This window comes from Oryctolagus cuniculus, chromosome 1 (assembly GCF_051225735.1).
Source record: "Oryctolagus cuniculus isolate XC-2025 breed Fujian yellow rabbit chromosome 1, ASM5122573v1, whole genome shotgun sequence".
Classification (NCBI taxonomy): domain Eukaryota; kingdom Metazoa; phylum Chordata; class Mammalia; order Lagomorpha; family Leporidae; genus Oryctolagus; species Oryctolagus cuniculus.
This window is the reverse complement of record NC_142867.1, coordinates 87,507,843-87,524,516: the sequence shown is the minus strand read 5'-3', so window position 1 is coordinate 87,524,516 and position 16,674 is coordinate 87,507,843. Positions and strand designations below refer to the sequence as shown.

Below are 16,674 nucleotides of genomic sequence, written 5' to 3'. Positions count from 1 at the left end.
GCTGCAAGGATGCCGAAAGCAAGCCTGTCATCTTGGACTGGGCACAGCCTACCCTGATCAAAGGTCAGGGAAGTGAAAAGAATCTGTAGAGAGTAGGAAGCCAGCAATATCGGAGTACTGTGACTGAAGTGTAATTATTTACTGCTACTTTGAGGCAGTTGTCATTTAATCAGTCAGAAGTTCAGTATAAATAAAAAAAGAAAATACTCTCAGCCTATCCGTTTTTCTTTCTATACATTGTAAAGTAGATAATCCAGTTTCTTGTGGCTGCTTCTTGTATAATGTAAGTTCTTAGTTATAAAAAAAACCCACATCATTCTTTGAATTAGTAAATGAAATAAATAGATGTTTGCATTTGAAAAAATATTATTGAATTTCCCACTGGAATGGCGTTTTTCATCCATTTAGCTTAAGTGACAATTTATTTTTGGAGAAGATGATTTTCCCATTGTGTAAATTTGCTTTTTGTTAGGAACAAGTTTATTATAGATATTTTTAAACTAAAAACTAAAACATTGTTCTTAAATATCATGAATCAAAGATGAATAATTACATCAAATCTAATGAAAAAATTTTGACTTTTGGTATAAGGAAAACTTCTAATGTGTTGGGAAAGGAGATTTAGAAAAATACCTATTTTAATCTGAATGTTAAACCTCAATTCAGTGTCAGGTTTTTCCATCATTGGTTTTTCTTACCTTAAATAATTTTGATTTCCTTTTACTGAGAAAAGGAAATGATATCAGTTATTAAGTTTGTAGCAGTTTAACAAACAGCACTTGTTAACAGCATATATACTCACTAAAATAGATGTTACAGAAAACAAAAAAATAAAGATTATAATCCTTGCCCTGGGGGCATGTAAAATTTAATTGATGACACAAAAATATATATATTTGAAATCAATAAGTAATAAAAAGCAGTATGTGATCAGGTATTACTAGTTCTGTAGGAATTTAAGAAAATGAAGCTATAGAATGTGACTACTGGCCGGCGCCGCGGCTCACTAGGCTAATCCTCCACCTTGCGGCGCCGGCACACCGGGTTCTAGTCCCGGTCGGGGTGCCGGATTCTGTCCCGGTTGTCCCCCTTCCAGGCCAGCTCTCTGCTGTGGCCCGGGAGTGCAGTGGAGGACGGCCCAAGTGCTTGGGCCCTGCACCCCATGGGAGACCAGGAGAAGCACCTGGCTCCTGGCTTCGGATCAGCGCGGTGCGCCGGCCGCGGCGACCATTGGAGGGCGAACCAACGGCTGAAGGAGGACCTTTCTCTCTGTCTCTCTCTCTCACTGTCCACTCTGCCTGCCAAAAAAAAAAAAAAAAAAAAAGAATGTGGCTACTTAGTATAATGACAGAAGTACATACCCAAGGCCGGCTTGTTAAAAGTATAGAATTTGTGTTTCTGTGTATAACTTACTTCAATTAACGTGATGTACTGCAGTCTCATCTTGCTGCAAATGATGGGATATAATAATTTTTTTATAAGACAGCATTTATTTATTTGAGGGACAGGGGGACACAGACAGGAAACCCAACTTTTGGCTCACTCCCCAAATGCCTGCAACAGCTAGAGCTGGGCCAGCCCAAAAGAGCAGGGAGCCTAATCCGGGTCTCCCACGTGGGTAGCATGGACCCGTCTATCACCTTTGTAGGAAGATGGAATTGGGAGCAGAGCAGGGACTTGAACTCAGCCACTCTGGCATAGGATATTGGCAGCTTAATCAGTAGGCCAAATGCATATCCCCATTGTTTTTCAAACAGATGATGACAAATACCACATGTTCTGTCTCATATGTGAAATCTCAAAAAAAAAAAAAAATCCATGAATATGGATGTGATTGCTAGAACTTGGGAAGGTGGAGTGAGTTGAGCTGTATTGGACAACAGATACCAAAATACAATTAAATGGGGGAAGGAATTTTTTCTAGTGCTCTGTAGCATATTGAAGGGACTATAGTTTGTGATGACTTATAATATATGTTTATGAATAGCTGGGAAGGAGTATTTCAAATACTTTAAACATTGGGTGGTAATGGCGAGATGGAAATGTGAATTTCCTGATTGATCAGTACATATTGTATACTGGTATATGTATTGGAATGTCACATTATATCCCAGAGAATGTGCAATTTCTGCATGCTACTTAAAAAGGTAAAAAATAAGTAGAGAATTTGATGTGGAAAGTTATGAGTTACAAAGATAGGTTTGTCTTTCCATTCTCATCTTCTGCTCTTTTGCATATCCAGCCTTGTTGAAATATTTATAGCTTCTCAAATATTCTACACACCTTAATACTTGTATGTTTTTGCAGAGCTTTTTGGTTGTTTTTGGAATTCTTTTATTTGTTTGCAGCCTGATAATTTCCTGTCTTTTAAGACTCAGCTCAGATATTAGTCCTGTGTGATGTTCCCTGAACTTCCTTTTCTATTAAACTCCCATAGCTATACATGAGGTGAGTGTATGTGTGTTCATTACCACATTGCGCCATTTATTTACTTGCATGTCTCTGCAAGAAGAATCTAATAAGCTTCATTGAACATGAGGAGTCGTCTTATATTTATCCCTAAATCATGGTGCCTGGCATATTGGTTTTACATATTAGGCTACTTTATGAATATTTTTTGGATGGATGAATAGATGGATGAGTAACAAAAAGAAATTAGCCTGAGACTGTTCATGAGTCTGGGAGAGTCTGTTCAGAGGGAATTTGGGTAGTAAAAATACTTAACCCTTCAGCGATAGGGATTTTGACATTCATTAGTATTTGGAGAATAAATGGAAGTTTCAGTTAACAATGGAGTTAGAAATAAAGTATCCAATCGGCACAGCACCGGCTGTGGTGTCCCTTTGGGGAGTGAATCAACGGAAGGAAGACCTTTCTCTGTCTCTCTCTCTCTCTCACTGTCTGTAACTCTACCTGTCAAATAGAAAAAGAAAAGAAAAAAGAAATGAAGTATCCGAAATTGGTTTTTATAGCTCTGTTTTTTCAAACATACTGTGCTTTTTGTATTTTGCAGTGCCTCTACTTCTCAGTCAGAGAATTCAGTGCATACAAAATCAGCTTCTGTTGTATCATCAGATTCCATTTCAACTTCTGCAGAAAACTTCTCTCCTGATTTGAAGGTATGTATCTTGTTTATAAGTTCTGAAGAAGTACTTTCTGTTAGGTATTTGTAGCCCACATGAAATATTAATGGAATATTCTCAAAAACCTTAGTTTTTATGATACATCCCGGAACAGGCCAGCAAATTTGGAATACATACTTAATTGTAAAAGAGAAACCTGTACTTCTTTTTTAAGATTGGTCATTTTTAAGTGCTTTGCCAAAAGGTAATTAATGAATTTCTTTGTAGAATAAATAATTTTCTTGATTACTCCAATAATAGTGGTGATTAATGCTGGCATTTATTGGGTACTTACTGTGTGCCAAGCCTTGTTCTAAGTACTGCATGTGAGTTATCCCTTGGAATCCTCCCTACAAAGTAGGAGTAATTCAATTAGAGAATTAGTAATGTATCCAGGATCTCATAGGTAATACATTTTTTTTATCAGTGTTCCTGTCCATGCAGTTTAGCTCTGGAGCAAAATAACTTACACACTGTGTGCTAGTTCTTATATGTCTCATTATAATTTGTAAATCTTCCTCTGTTTATAAAGGCCTATTTCTATAAGATTAACCACATCAGCAGTGTTTTCTGTAGTACTTTGTATGTTTCTGGATTCACTTGCTTTTCTACAACCATTATGAAGTAGTAGAGTAAATGAATTTCATGTGTGCTATTAACCTTTGATTTACTTCATAATTTTTTTAAGCAATGAACATTCATTTTCATGGTTCTGGAAACTGGGAAGTTCAGGATCAAGTGCTGGCAGATCTGGTGTCTGGTGAAGAGTCACTTTCTGATTCAGAGAGAGCTGTCTTCTTGTATACTCATACAGAAGAGAGCACCTAAGAATCTTTTTTTCGCTCATGACGTGACTACTTTCTCAGTAGTTATACTTAGCCAGTTTTAACTAAAACACTGTTATCGTTGATGAGATAATTTTTACTGAGCATATATCAAGAAAGTATATTTTTTCATCTATTTCAAAACAATTCAAAAAAATCTAAGCTGTAAGGGCTTCTGCATATTTGTCATTATCTTTTATGGTATTTTATAAAATACTAGATTGAGTATAGCATGATATTAAATATCACTAAAAGTTACAAAGCCTTTTGTTCATAATGTGAATACATGATGTGCTAATTATGAAGACTATAATATTGTTAGTTATTATCCTGAAACATGACATAGATTTAGTGCAAGGTTCATTGTTAATAGTGGATATAAAATCATTGTTGCCGCTCCTTAATTTGTTACTACTTAAAAACATACATTTCATGTATATAAATTTTTGGTTATTAATTACATTGATTAAAAATCCATTAATGATCTATAGGCTTTGCTATGGTTTAAATAGGATTTGCCTACCAAATTAATGCAGGCGTTTAAATCCAAAGTTGTGGGTTGGTGGTGCTAGGAGGCTAGAGACTTAATCCGGTTACAGTGTTTGGGAAGTGGCCTAAGGGGAGGTCCTCAGCTCATTAAGGGTGTGCATTTAGAAAGTAGTTCTCACAAGAGGTTGGTTGTAAAAGCTGAGTTGGGTCTGGTAGCTACTCTGTCTTGTTCCTGACTTGCTGTTTGGTCATTGCTCTGCATATGCTCAGCCATTGCCATCGCATGGCTTCACCAGAATGCTGGAATGATGGAGTCCTGATCTTGCATTTAAACCCGCAAAACCATAAGCTGAAATAAGCCCCTTCCTTCTTAGGAACCCTATGTTAAGTACTTCATTATAGTAATGAAAAGCTGAAAATGAAATTTTTGTGGGCTTGCTTTTGGTCAAATCTTATTAAAGACATATTGTTTCTGTCCTCATAATGATTGATAAAGGATTCACACTGAAGAAATATCACTTTGCTGATTGTCTGTGCTTTCATTGTTAATACTGTATTCTGCCTGCTGTTTGTTATCTGAAGTTTCTTAAGCTATTTGTGTAATCTTACAAAGAGAAGTTTACACTGCTTACTTGGACACTTGTCAACTGCAGTATACTGCAGGATGCCGAAAGTGGATGGATGAAAGAGAGCTGCAGTGTAGACAGACTCCTTCATTTCCTCAGGACACTGTATTTCTCTCAAATAATGAGCAGCTGGCTTAGGTTTCCCACACAAAATGAGCACTGTAATAGTAATCTGATTGTAAAATTTTGTAATTTATTTCTTATTTTTCATTAGAGAAGCTTTTTATTTTGGAGCACTTTTGGATTTATAGAAAAGTTACAAAGAGTTTCTATATGCTTGACTTTGTGTCTGGTTTTCCCTAACGTTAACATTTGATTAGAATGGTATGTTTATTACATATAATGGACCAATATTGAAACATTATTAGTAACTAAACTCCACAATTTTTGCAGATATCCTTAAGTTTTTACCTAATATCCTTCTTGTTCCCAGATTTAATCCTTACTACCTTACGTTTGGTTGTTATGTCTCCATAGGCTCCTCTTGTCTGTGTCAATTTCTTAGACATGTGTTGTTTTTGATGACCCTGTCAGGTTTGAGGATTTGTGGTGAGGCATCTTTTAGACTCCTCAGGGCTTTATCCATTGTTAAACTGGGGTTATGTGTTTTGGGGAGGAAGGTTGAAGAGAAAAAGTGCCATTTTCATTACATACCAAAGGTACGTACTGTCAACATCATTTATCATTGTAGATTTTAACATAGACCACTTGGTTGAGATAGTGTTAGGTTTTCTCACTGTGAAATAGTTTTTCTCCTCTTCTTTTTCTATGCTATCTGGAAAGAAATTGCTATTCACAGTCTACACTTAAGCAGTAGAGAATTGTGCTTTTCTTCCTCTAAGGTGAAATATCTGTATACATTTTTCAGAATTCCTCTGCATTGGAGATTTGTTTATCCTCGTTTATTGATCTGTTCCATCACTTATTTTATTAAGTACTTGTGCATATTTACTTCACACTTTTTGTTACACTTCAGAACTACTTTATTCAAACTGTGCTAAATCCAAATTGGGATTTCTTTCATTAAGATCTTGTGTCCCTTTGACATATTGCCAGCATTGTGTTTTCTGAATACCTTGCTTTCTGGTACTACAAGATGCACCAAGCTCATCCTCTGTATTTCCTGTTCCAAATCTAGAATCATCCTCCATTTTTTTCCAGGAGCCCTTGTCCCTTTTATGTAGAATGGTACTAGAAACTGAGATCTGGGCACTAGGTGGTATCCTTTTGTTTTTATTTTTTTGGTGAAAAAAATGATAAAAACTCATTACAGAGTACTTTCATTTTCCTTCTGAATTGTCAAATCAATTTTTTTTTTTTTTTTTTGGACAGACAGTTAGAGACACACACACACACACACACACACAGAGAAAGGTCTTCCTTTTTCCGTTGGTTTACTACCCACATGGCCACTACGGCCAGCGCCGCGCTGATCCGAAGCCAGGAGCAAGGTGCTTCCTCCTGGTCTCCCATGAGGGTGCAGGGCCCAAGCACCTGGGCCATCCTCCACTGCCTTCCCGGGCCACAGCAGAGAGCTGGACTGGAAGAGGAGCAACTGGGACAGAATCCGGCGACCCAACCGGGACTAGAACCCAGGGTGCCGGCGCCGCAGGCAGAGGATTAGCCTAGTGAGCCCCGGCACTGGCTGTCAAATCTTCTTTCATGTTTTTCTTTATGCCTGTTGTCCCTTCAAGTTTAACATTACACACAAGTGTGTCCTGGGTTATATGACTATGTTAGCTCTAGATTACACAGGGAATCCATTGGATTTATACAGGAACTCTTTCCTGCAGGAATTGTTACTGTGTATTGGCATTGGTGCCTTATTTATTTATTTATTTATTGATTGATAGGCAGAGTTAGCGAGAAACAGAGAGAGAGAGAGAGAGAGAGAAAGGTCTTCCTTTTTCCATTGGTTTACCGCCCACATGGCCACTACGGCCAGTGCTGCGCTGATCCAAAGCCAGGAGCCAGGTGCTTCCTCCTGGTCTCCCATGAGGGTGCAGGACCCAAGGACCTGGGCCATCCTCCACTGCACTCCCAGGCCACAGCAGAGAGCTGGCCTGGAAGAAGGGCAACCAGGACAGAATCCGGTGCCCTGACTGGGATAGAACCCGGTGTGCAGGCGCTACAGGTGGAGGATTAGCCTAGTGAGCCACGGTGCCGGCCATTAGTGCCTTACTAATACCGCATCTTTCACAACTGACCAAGGCTTTTGGAGAGTTTTTGTTAAACTGAATGGACAAATGGGAAATGCTAAATTAAGAAGATGATTTTAGGTAACAAAGGTTGACTATCTTTCCATTGTATAGTACAAAAAGGAGCAGCAAAATAAAAAGGAAACTCAAATATTTAGGCTGCCTTTTACCCTGTTTTCTCATTTTTAAAGAAATCTTAATTGTTAGATATAGCTTCATTTGAATTAGTCTTTTTTTTTTTTTTACCTTTGAGAAGGAGCTCAGTGAGTAACATTACTACTCTAAATGTTAGTATCATTTCAGAAATGAATCCCAATTTCAAATGTATGTGATTTTTTTCCTTTTTTTTTTTTTGAGGGGATGGGGCTTGTGGAAGGATTTGCTTGAAATGACTAAAAAATATTTGGCCTACTACTATGATACACATTTTTACATGCCTTATCTCTTTGATAACTCTTTGATAACTTTTGTTACAATTATGAGACAGATTTATTATTGACATTTGATAAATGAGAAGGCTAATACTCAGAACTGAAATACATTATGTACTTAAAAGCATACAGCTACATATTGCCCTTAATTTTTTTCAGGTCAATCATATTTCTCTTTAGCAGAAGAGAGTTTGTCCTCCCTGATTTTGCTGCTAAGCTTTTTCAATGCTAAGCGAGATATTCTTCATCAATAAGGAATATATTTTAAGTATTTTTTTGAGGTGGAAATAGTGAATTTGAATAATACTTTCTTGTTGAATGATTATTTTTTTTGGTAGGCATAGATTTTTATAATAAAATTTGATTCCCTCTTTCAGGTTTGCTAATTGATGTTGTTTTACTTTTATTGTATATACCATCAACCATAAAGTGATAGTGTTTTAGTTAATTATAAGTGAAACTAACTGCAGACAGCTTTGTGTTGCTTTTCCACTGTCTGTAGTTTGGCCCTGCTTGTGGGATGAGGGTAGTTTTGAAAATGATCATTCACAGATGATTGGAATTTGGTTAATCTCTAGGCTTTGTGTCCTCCATGTAGTCTCGTTGTTTATTCCTGTCTTGAGCCTTAACATTTTATAGATCCTTTAGGAACAGTTTCAGATAGAAGTGTAGAGAATGCAAAACAGTAAAAAGCTAGTCCAATTTCATTAAAAATATTAAATGAAATTGCACAGGTTTCTTGCTACAGGTACTATACAATGGCACTTTCCTGAAATGAGGGCATTTTAGCAGATTAACAGTTAATGTGAAAGTCTTTTCTACTAAGGCTTTTGTATTCAAACAAGATTTGTTGCCTCTGCATCAGTAAGGCAGATTGGAAAATTGGCTGGGGTTGGAACTAGTCTAGGTATCCTGAACTTTTATTTATTCAGGAGGAATTCTATTTGTGTTATGTTTGTTAGCCTTGTTCATTATGAAATAAAAGTATTATTTAAATATAATCCAAAGAAAAATAAAAAGAAAATATAATCTGGTAGATGTGTTTCTGAAAAGTTGAACACAAATTTAGGCTTTTTTGTAAATTGAATTATACTTTTCTCAGTGACTAATTGTGGAGTTTTTTTTTTATCTTTTTTTCATTTGTTCTGCACTTGTAGTAAAGCTTATTTTATTTTAAAAACTTTTATATAGAATTTTTAATAATGTAAGTTAAATTAATTTATAATTTTTAAAATTGGCCTTTCACAAGAATGTATTTTTGAAGCTTGCCACTGAGTGAAATAAAGAATCTGAGAAACTTATTTGTGATTTATTTGCTCATTGCTATGGTTTGAATGTGGTTTGTGCTCCTAAACATATCTGAGAGTTTTACTCCTCAGAGTCATATGTTAATACTGTTAAGAGGATGGAAACGTCATTTGATTATGGTGTTTAGAGTTGGGGCCTTTTGGAAATGATTAAGATTAGATAAGGCCCATAGGATAGAGCAGTCATGACTGAATCCTGGTAGCTTTAAAAAAGATGGGAGAGAGACCAGGCACATAGGCACATGAGCTCCCTGTGTCGGCCAGGTGTTGCTCTGTGATGCCTTGGGATTTTGCAAGGAAGAGTTATCACTGGTTAAGTCTCTTGCACGTCCAACCAACAGAACCCTTTTCTCTTTATAAAATAGCCTGCCCCCAGGGGCCTGGTGTCATGGCTCACTTGGTTAATCCTCTGCCTGTGGTGCCAGGTTCTAGTCCCGGCTGCTCCTCTTCAATCCAGCTCTCTGCTGTGGCCCGGGAGGGCAGTGGAGGATGGACCAAGTACTTGGGCCCCTGCACCCACATGGGAGACCAGGAGGAAGCACCTGGCTCCTGGCTTCAGATCAGTGCGGTGTGGTGCCGTTGGTAGTGGCCATTTGGGGAGTGAACCAATAGAAGGAAGACTTTCTCTCTCTCTCTCTCTCTCTCTCACTGTCTGTAACTCTACCTGTCAAAAAAAAAAAAAAAGAAATAAAGAACTGACTTGATAGACTCACTAAAAAAATAAATCTCATATCACTATATGTTAGAATTTTTGATTTGTTGGCTTTAATTAAAGTATATTCCTTAAATAGTGGTGATTGAAAAATAAAAGTCAGACTATGGGGGTGGAGTTGAAGCATAGTGGTTAAAGTCTGTCTGCAACACTGGCATTCCAAACAAGCACCTGTTCTTGTCACAGCTGCTCTGCTTCCGATCCAGATCTCTGCTAATGGCCTGAGAAAAGCAGAAGCTGCTCAAGTGTTTGGGCACCTGCCATCCACCTGCAAGATGTGGATGAAGCTCCTCCATTCTGGCTTCAGCTAGGCCTAGTCCTGGCTGTTGCGGCCATCTGGGGAGTGAACCAGTGGATGAAAGATCTTTCCCTCTCTTCCTCTCTCCCTCTCTCTCTACCTCCCTCCCTCCCTCCTTTCCTCCTTTCTTTCTTTCCTCCCTCCATCCCTCCATCCCTTCCCCTCTTCCTCCTTCTCCCTCTCCATCTCCTTTCTTCCCTCTCCCTTCTCCTCCTGTAACTCTGACTTTCAAATAAATAAATCAAAAGTCAAACTGTGTAGCATTTACTTTTCTTTGTGAAAAGCTTGTTATATGGCACTCAAACCAATGTTTTGTCTACAATTCAGAATTAAATGTTAAAATGGAATTGTAGTCTATGTCTTTTAGTTTTTGCCCCTTTATTTTATTTGAAAGATAGAGAGTGACCTTCTACCAGCTGCTTCATTCCATCAAATGCCTGCAACAGTCAGGGCTGGGCCAGGCCAAAGTCAAGAGCATGAGCTCCATCTGGTCTCCACCCTCTCATGTGAGTGGCAGGGACCCAAATGCCTTAGCTGCATCCCAGAATATGCATTAGCAAGAAGTTGTATTGGTCGCACAAGAACCAAGAGTTGAATCAGCCTCTCCAGTAATGGGATGTGGGCATCCCAAGTGGTGCCTTAATTGCTGCAACAACCCTTACCCACATCCCTACTCCCATCCTTGTTTCAGGTGTGTGTGGTATAATATCATGTAATTTGTTTTTAACAATCTGCCTTGTCTTATAATATTTAACATGCTTAAATAAAGCAAATGTGGTTATCCTATAAAAATTTGTGTTTTGTTATAGATGTTTTCTTTATGAACCAAAGCCAGAGATAATTGTATTAATTCTTATCATTGGATTATTATCTAGAGTACATCCGCTAACATGATATTTCCCCCAAGCATTCGAATTTTTAATAATTCAGTAGAGTATATGTAATATTAAATTTGCTATTGTTAGTTATGGGGGACTTCAGTACCCCACTTTCAGCAATGGACAGATCAACGAGTCAGAAAATCAGCAAGGAAATTACAGAGTTAATTGACACTATAGACCAAATGGAGCTAATGGATATCTAAGAACTTTTCATCCTGCATTTACAGAATATACACTCTTCTCACCTGTGTGTGGAACTTTCTCTAGCATAGACCACATGCCAGGCCTTAAAGAAAATCTCAGTAAATTCAAAAAAATCAAAGTCATACCGTGCATTTTCTCTGACCACAACGGAATCCAGCTGGAAGTTAACAACTCAGGAATCTCTAGAACATATGAAAATACATGGAGATTGAACAGTATTTTCCTGAATGAGCAGTGGGTCATAGAAGAAATCAAAAGAGAAGTCAAAAAATTTCTTGAAATGAATGAAGATGACAATACAACATATCAAAACCTATAGGATACAGTAAAGCAGTGTTAAGAGGAAATTATACAAGGGAAATGAAATCAGCATATGGAAGAATTATCTGTACCCCTGTGTTTATTGCAGCTTAATTCATAGTAGCTAAGGTATGGAATCAACCAAAATGTCCATCAATTGAAGACTGCATAAAGGAATCATGGAATATGTTCACCATGGGATACTGAGCAGTATTAAAAAAGTGAAATCCTGTCATTTGCAACAAAGTAAATAAACTGGAAAACATCATACTTTTTGAAATAAGCCAGTTCCAAAAGGACAAATGCCGTATGTTCTCCCTGATCTGTGGTAACTAATAGAGCACCTAAAAGGTAATCTATGGAAGGGACATTGACACTTTGAGATGCAGTGACTTTAAACAGCCCTTGTACCTACTGTTGAGGAACAGTTATATTTTTCATACTATTTGTTGAATTTTTATTTAGTCTAGAGTGAACTGTATGTGTGTAAAGTTAATTGAAAATAGATCTTAGTAAAAAATAAGAACGGGAATAGGAGAGAGAGAGGAGGAAGAAGGTGGGTGGGTACGGTGGGAAAAATCAATATGTTCCTGATGTTGTATTTATGAGATGCTGAGTGAAATAAGCCAGTCCCAAAGGGACAAATATCATGTTCTCCCTGATCGGTGACAACTAACTGAGCATCAAAAAGGAAACCTGTTGAAGTGAAATGGACACTATGAGAAACAGTGACTTGATCAGCCCTTGTCCTGACTGTTGATGAACAACTTAATACTTTATCCCTTTCAGTATTTTTTTTGTTCTACTTAATACTATTGGTTGAACTCTTTAATTAACACACAATTATTCTTAGGTGTTTAAAGTTAACTGAAAAGTGATCCCTGTTAAATATAAGAGTGGGAATAAGAGAGGGAGGAGATGTACAATTTGGGACATGCTCAATCGAATTTGCCCCAAATGGTAGAGTTAGAAAGGTGCCAGGGTGTGGGGAGCAACTGGGAGTAACTCGGACTAGACTAAGTTACTGGAATTAAGACTTATTCTATGCATCTGCTCTCCCACAATATGGCGCTGGGAGAGGAGGAAACAACTTCTACACAGCTGCCTCCAGTTCAACCAATAAACTGTAGGACCTGCTCCTGATTGGAGGAGAGCAGCGTACTCGGCGTGTGGGTAGCAGAGTTGGGATTGGTGGAAGAGGACTATAAAGGAGGAGAGAGACAACATGCATGGGGAACATCTATTTGAAGGAACACCTGTGCAGCCCCCGAGAGAGCTGGCCGGCGGTGTGCCGCTCCCCCGTGGAAGTGGGGAAAGTGGCAGGGGGAACCGCCCTTCCATGGAGGTGGAAGGGATGGTAGCCAACCCGGGAAGAACCAGCAGCAAACCCGGGAAGGGCCGAGCAGACAAAAGAACAGCGCAGGGTCCTGTGTCGTTCCTCCACAAAGACGGGGAGCGACACCAGGGGATTCCAATTCAATCCCATCAAGATGGCATGTACCAGTGCCATCTCACTAGCCAAAGTGTTCAGTTTCAGTTCACAATTGATCATAATGATAGGATTAAGAGTCTTAGGGATCACATAAACAAGACTAATATCTGCTAATACTAACTGATAGAATTAAAAAAGGAGAGAACGATCCAACATGGGAAGCAGGATACAGAACATACTCAGAATGGCAGATGTCCTAAAATTTTTTTTAAAATTGGTTTTCAACCTCACACAAAAATTTAATTCATTAGATTAAAAATCTAGAATTGAAAATCAAAATTTTAGAAGAAAGTGTCACATCTTTATAATATTAAATTAGCAACAATATTTTAAACAAGACCCTACAGCAGTAACCATAAAAGAATAGTATTTTTATTGTTCTGAGACTTATTGACTTTATGTATTACAAACCTCCTATGTGAAGAACCTGAAAAAAGAAAACTACATTTTGGAAAAATAGACATGCAAAGAATACATGTAAATTGGTAAAGCATTAGTATCCAAAATATATTTAAAAAGAACCCTGCAGCCCGCACCGTGGCTCAATAGGCTAATCCTCCGCCTGTGGCACCAGCACACCGGGTTCTAGTCCCGATTGCTTCTCTCTCTCTGCTGTGGCCCGGGAGTGCAGTGGAGGATGGTCCAAGTGCTTGGGCCCTGCACCCGCATGGGAGACCAGGAGAAGCACCTGGCTCCTGCTTCTGATCAGTGCAGTGCACCGGCCGCAGCGGCCATTGGAGGGTGAACCAATGGAAAAGGAAGACCTTTCTTTCTGTCTCTCTCACTGTCCACTCTGCCTGTCAAAAAAACACACACACACAAAAAAACAAAAAAACACAAAACCCTGCAAGTTAATAAAATAACTAGTAGAAAGTCGAGAAAAGCTATAAACTAGAGATTTAAAGATGAATATACAGAAATTGTTAATATGTTAAAATGTTAAACCACTATAATTGGGGATATATTACTTTTTAAAGCAACAGAGAGACATTATTTGACATCCGAGATCAGTAAAAATATTTAAAAGTATGGTAATAGCAAATATTGTTTAAGGGGAGAAAAGGGAACTCCCATATAGAGGTGATGGTAGTATGAATCAATATAGTCATATTAGAGAGAAATATGACAATATTTACCAAAAATTACTCTTTGCAGTTCTGGTTTTACTTGTTTAGAAACTCTCACTTTTATTCAAGTAGATTTAGATGAAGATCTTCAAAATGTCATTTGTGTACATGATTAGCATCCATCAGCTGAGAAATTAATAAATGAATGAAATGTTATCTATGTAAAGTATAATACGTAACAATATATACTGACTATGGACATAGAAGTTTCTTCATAAAGTTTGTGGAGAAATGATATTAACAGATAATACACATTTTCCACAAATTTTTTGAATGTGTGTGTGTGTGTGTTTCTTGTCTCAATATACTACTATTTTCTATCATTCTTCCCCACCTCCCCTCCCCCAGGAAAAAGATAAAGTAAGACCTTCTCAAATGCTTCCAGTGTAGGCCGGCGCCGCGGCTCACTAGGCTAATCCTCTGCCTGCGGCGCCGGCACCCTGGGTTCTAGTCCCGGTCGGGGCGCTGGATTCTGTCCCGGTTGCTTCTCTTCCAGTCCAGCTCTCTGCTGTGGCCCTGGAAGGCAGTGGAGGATGGCCCAAGTGCTTGGGCCCTGCACTCACATGGGAGACCTGGAGGAAGCACCTGGCTCCTGGCTTCGGATCAGCACAGTGCCGGCCATGGTGGCCATTTGTGGGGTGAACCAACGGAAAAAGAAGAGATTTCTCTCTGTCTCTCTCTCTCTCTCTCACTGTCTGTCAAAAAAAAAAAAAAAAAAAAATGCTTCCAGTGTAATTACATAGTAGCTTTTAAGTAATTTTCAGTGTGTGTTGATTTCTTGGTAGTTTGTCTCAAAATAACGTTCTTGAAACATGTCAGTCATAAATGCTAAGCTTATAGAGTAGCTGAACTTGAACTGAGGAGCCCTGTGCAGCTCATCTGTGAACAACAGTTTTAGTACCTTTTACATGGGAAGTTTGTTCCACTTTAATTTTTCAATTTGAATTGTGTAAGCAGAACCTATTGAGATGTCTGTAGTGTTGGTTGTTGTTTCTGCTGCTAGTCATCAGTCCTTTTTTCGTTGCAAATTAATGGATATAGTCTGCCAATGTAAGCGTCTGTCTTTAACATTGTCTGATTCCTTCTTAAAGCAAGTTATCTTTGAAAGTTGCTGATTTCTTTGGGAGCATTGACCCCATGAACTTTTTGTAATACTTAATAGTGTCATCATTCTTCACTCACTGTTCACCATAAATTTGATACTTGTTCTTGTTTTGGTTGAATTCATGTTGCTGTGACAGGCCTTATTTCTAAACTGTTGTCGTATCCTTTTAGTACCTTGAAGATGAGTTTAATTTGGTACTAAAATTGTTTTAAAGATTTATTGTAATTTATAAGTTGAAACTACAGTGAGGGGGGAGAGAGGGAGAAAGGGAGCGAGGGAAAGGGAGAGAAATACCTTCCATCACTGGTTCACTCTGCAAATGGCCGCAACTGCTGAGGCTGTGCCAGGCCAAAGCCAAGATCCAGGAGCTTCTTCTGGGTGTCTCACTTGAGTGCAGGGGCCCAAGCACTTGGGTTATCTTCTGCTGCTTTCTCAGGTGCATTAGTAGTGAGCTGGATCAGAAGTGGAGCAGCTGGGACTCAAACCAGCGTTCATAGGGAATGCTGGTGCTGCAGACAGCAGCTTAACCAGCTATACCACAGCGCCAGCCCTATTACTAAAATTTTTAAATTCATGCATAGAGTATTCAGTACATACATTTTCCACAAACTTTTTGAAGACCTTCAAGACCCTTATGACATCTGTTTGTCATGAAATACATAGTACTGTAATATCAATGACAGCTGAAAAAGTTGAGAGAACATTTTATTTGATATTGAAACAAACTTTAATGTGTTTTGAAGTGGAGGGCAGAATTCTTTTGAATTTTAATGTGAAAGGAAAGATAAATTTCCAACCTTATCTCTTATACCCACTTTGCTCCCCAAGGTGCTAGCATATGATCTTTTTAGTAACTATTAGAACAATTCTCAGTGCTTCTAGTTCTCCTTCAAGATTTGTGTAGAATTGTTCTCTTTCCTTTAAATTCAGGCTTAGCCACATAACTTACTTTGGTTAAATTGGGATGCTGGTTCTTAAAAACAAGTACTTTGTGGCTGGTGCTGTAGCATAGTGAGTTAAGCTGCTGTCTATAATGCCAGCATCCTTTATGGGCATAGGTTTGAGTCCTGGTGACTCCACTTCTGATCCAGCTCCCTGCTAATGTGCCTAGGAAAGCAGTGGAAGATGGCCCAAGTGCTTTGGCCCCTGCACCCAAATGGGAGACTGGGATGAAGCTCCTGGCTTCAGCTTGGCCTAGCCCTGGCTGTTGTGGCCATTTGGGGCATGAACCAGTGGATGGAAGACTCCTTGCTCTGTGCCTCTGCCTCTCCCTCTCTAACTCTGCCTTTCAAATATTTAAAAAAATTCTTTAAAAAAAAAGAGCAAGTGCATTAATTCACCACGGATTCTCCCCCTGACGTGTTGACCATAGAAACACATTAAAATGAGCCTCTGTTATCCTGAGACTCTGAGTGACGACTCCTATCAGTGAGTTCTCTACTGCCCTGTGCTGGTTATTGGATATGTAACGTGGATGAGAATCCTTTATATTTTCTTTTTTAGATTTATTCATTTATTTGAAAGGCAGAGTCACATAGGGAGGGAGAGACAGAACTTT

General features: G+C 38.6%; 1 protein-coding gene across 12 annotated transcripts in view; it reads left to right on the top strand.

The window, feature by feature from the left end:
* MTMR2 (myotubularin related protein 2) overlaps positions 1–16,674 on the top strand; it is a 92,398-nt gene that overhangs the window by 32,159 nt on the left and 43,565 nt on the right. For all 12 annotated transcript variants that reach the window (XM_070077037.2, XM_017343791.4, XM_089332998.1 and 9 more), the window contains one exon: positions 3,014–3,119. Coding sequence is in view for 1 of the 12 variants with exons in the window: in XM_002708615.6 (XP_002708661.1) it covers positions 3,014–3,119 (106 nt within the window). In the remaining 11 variants the exon portion in view is untranslated. The remainder of the gene's footprint in view (positions 1–3,013; positions 3,120–16,674) is intronic.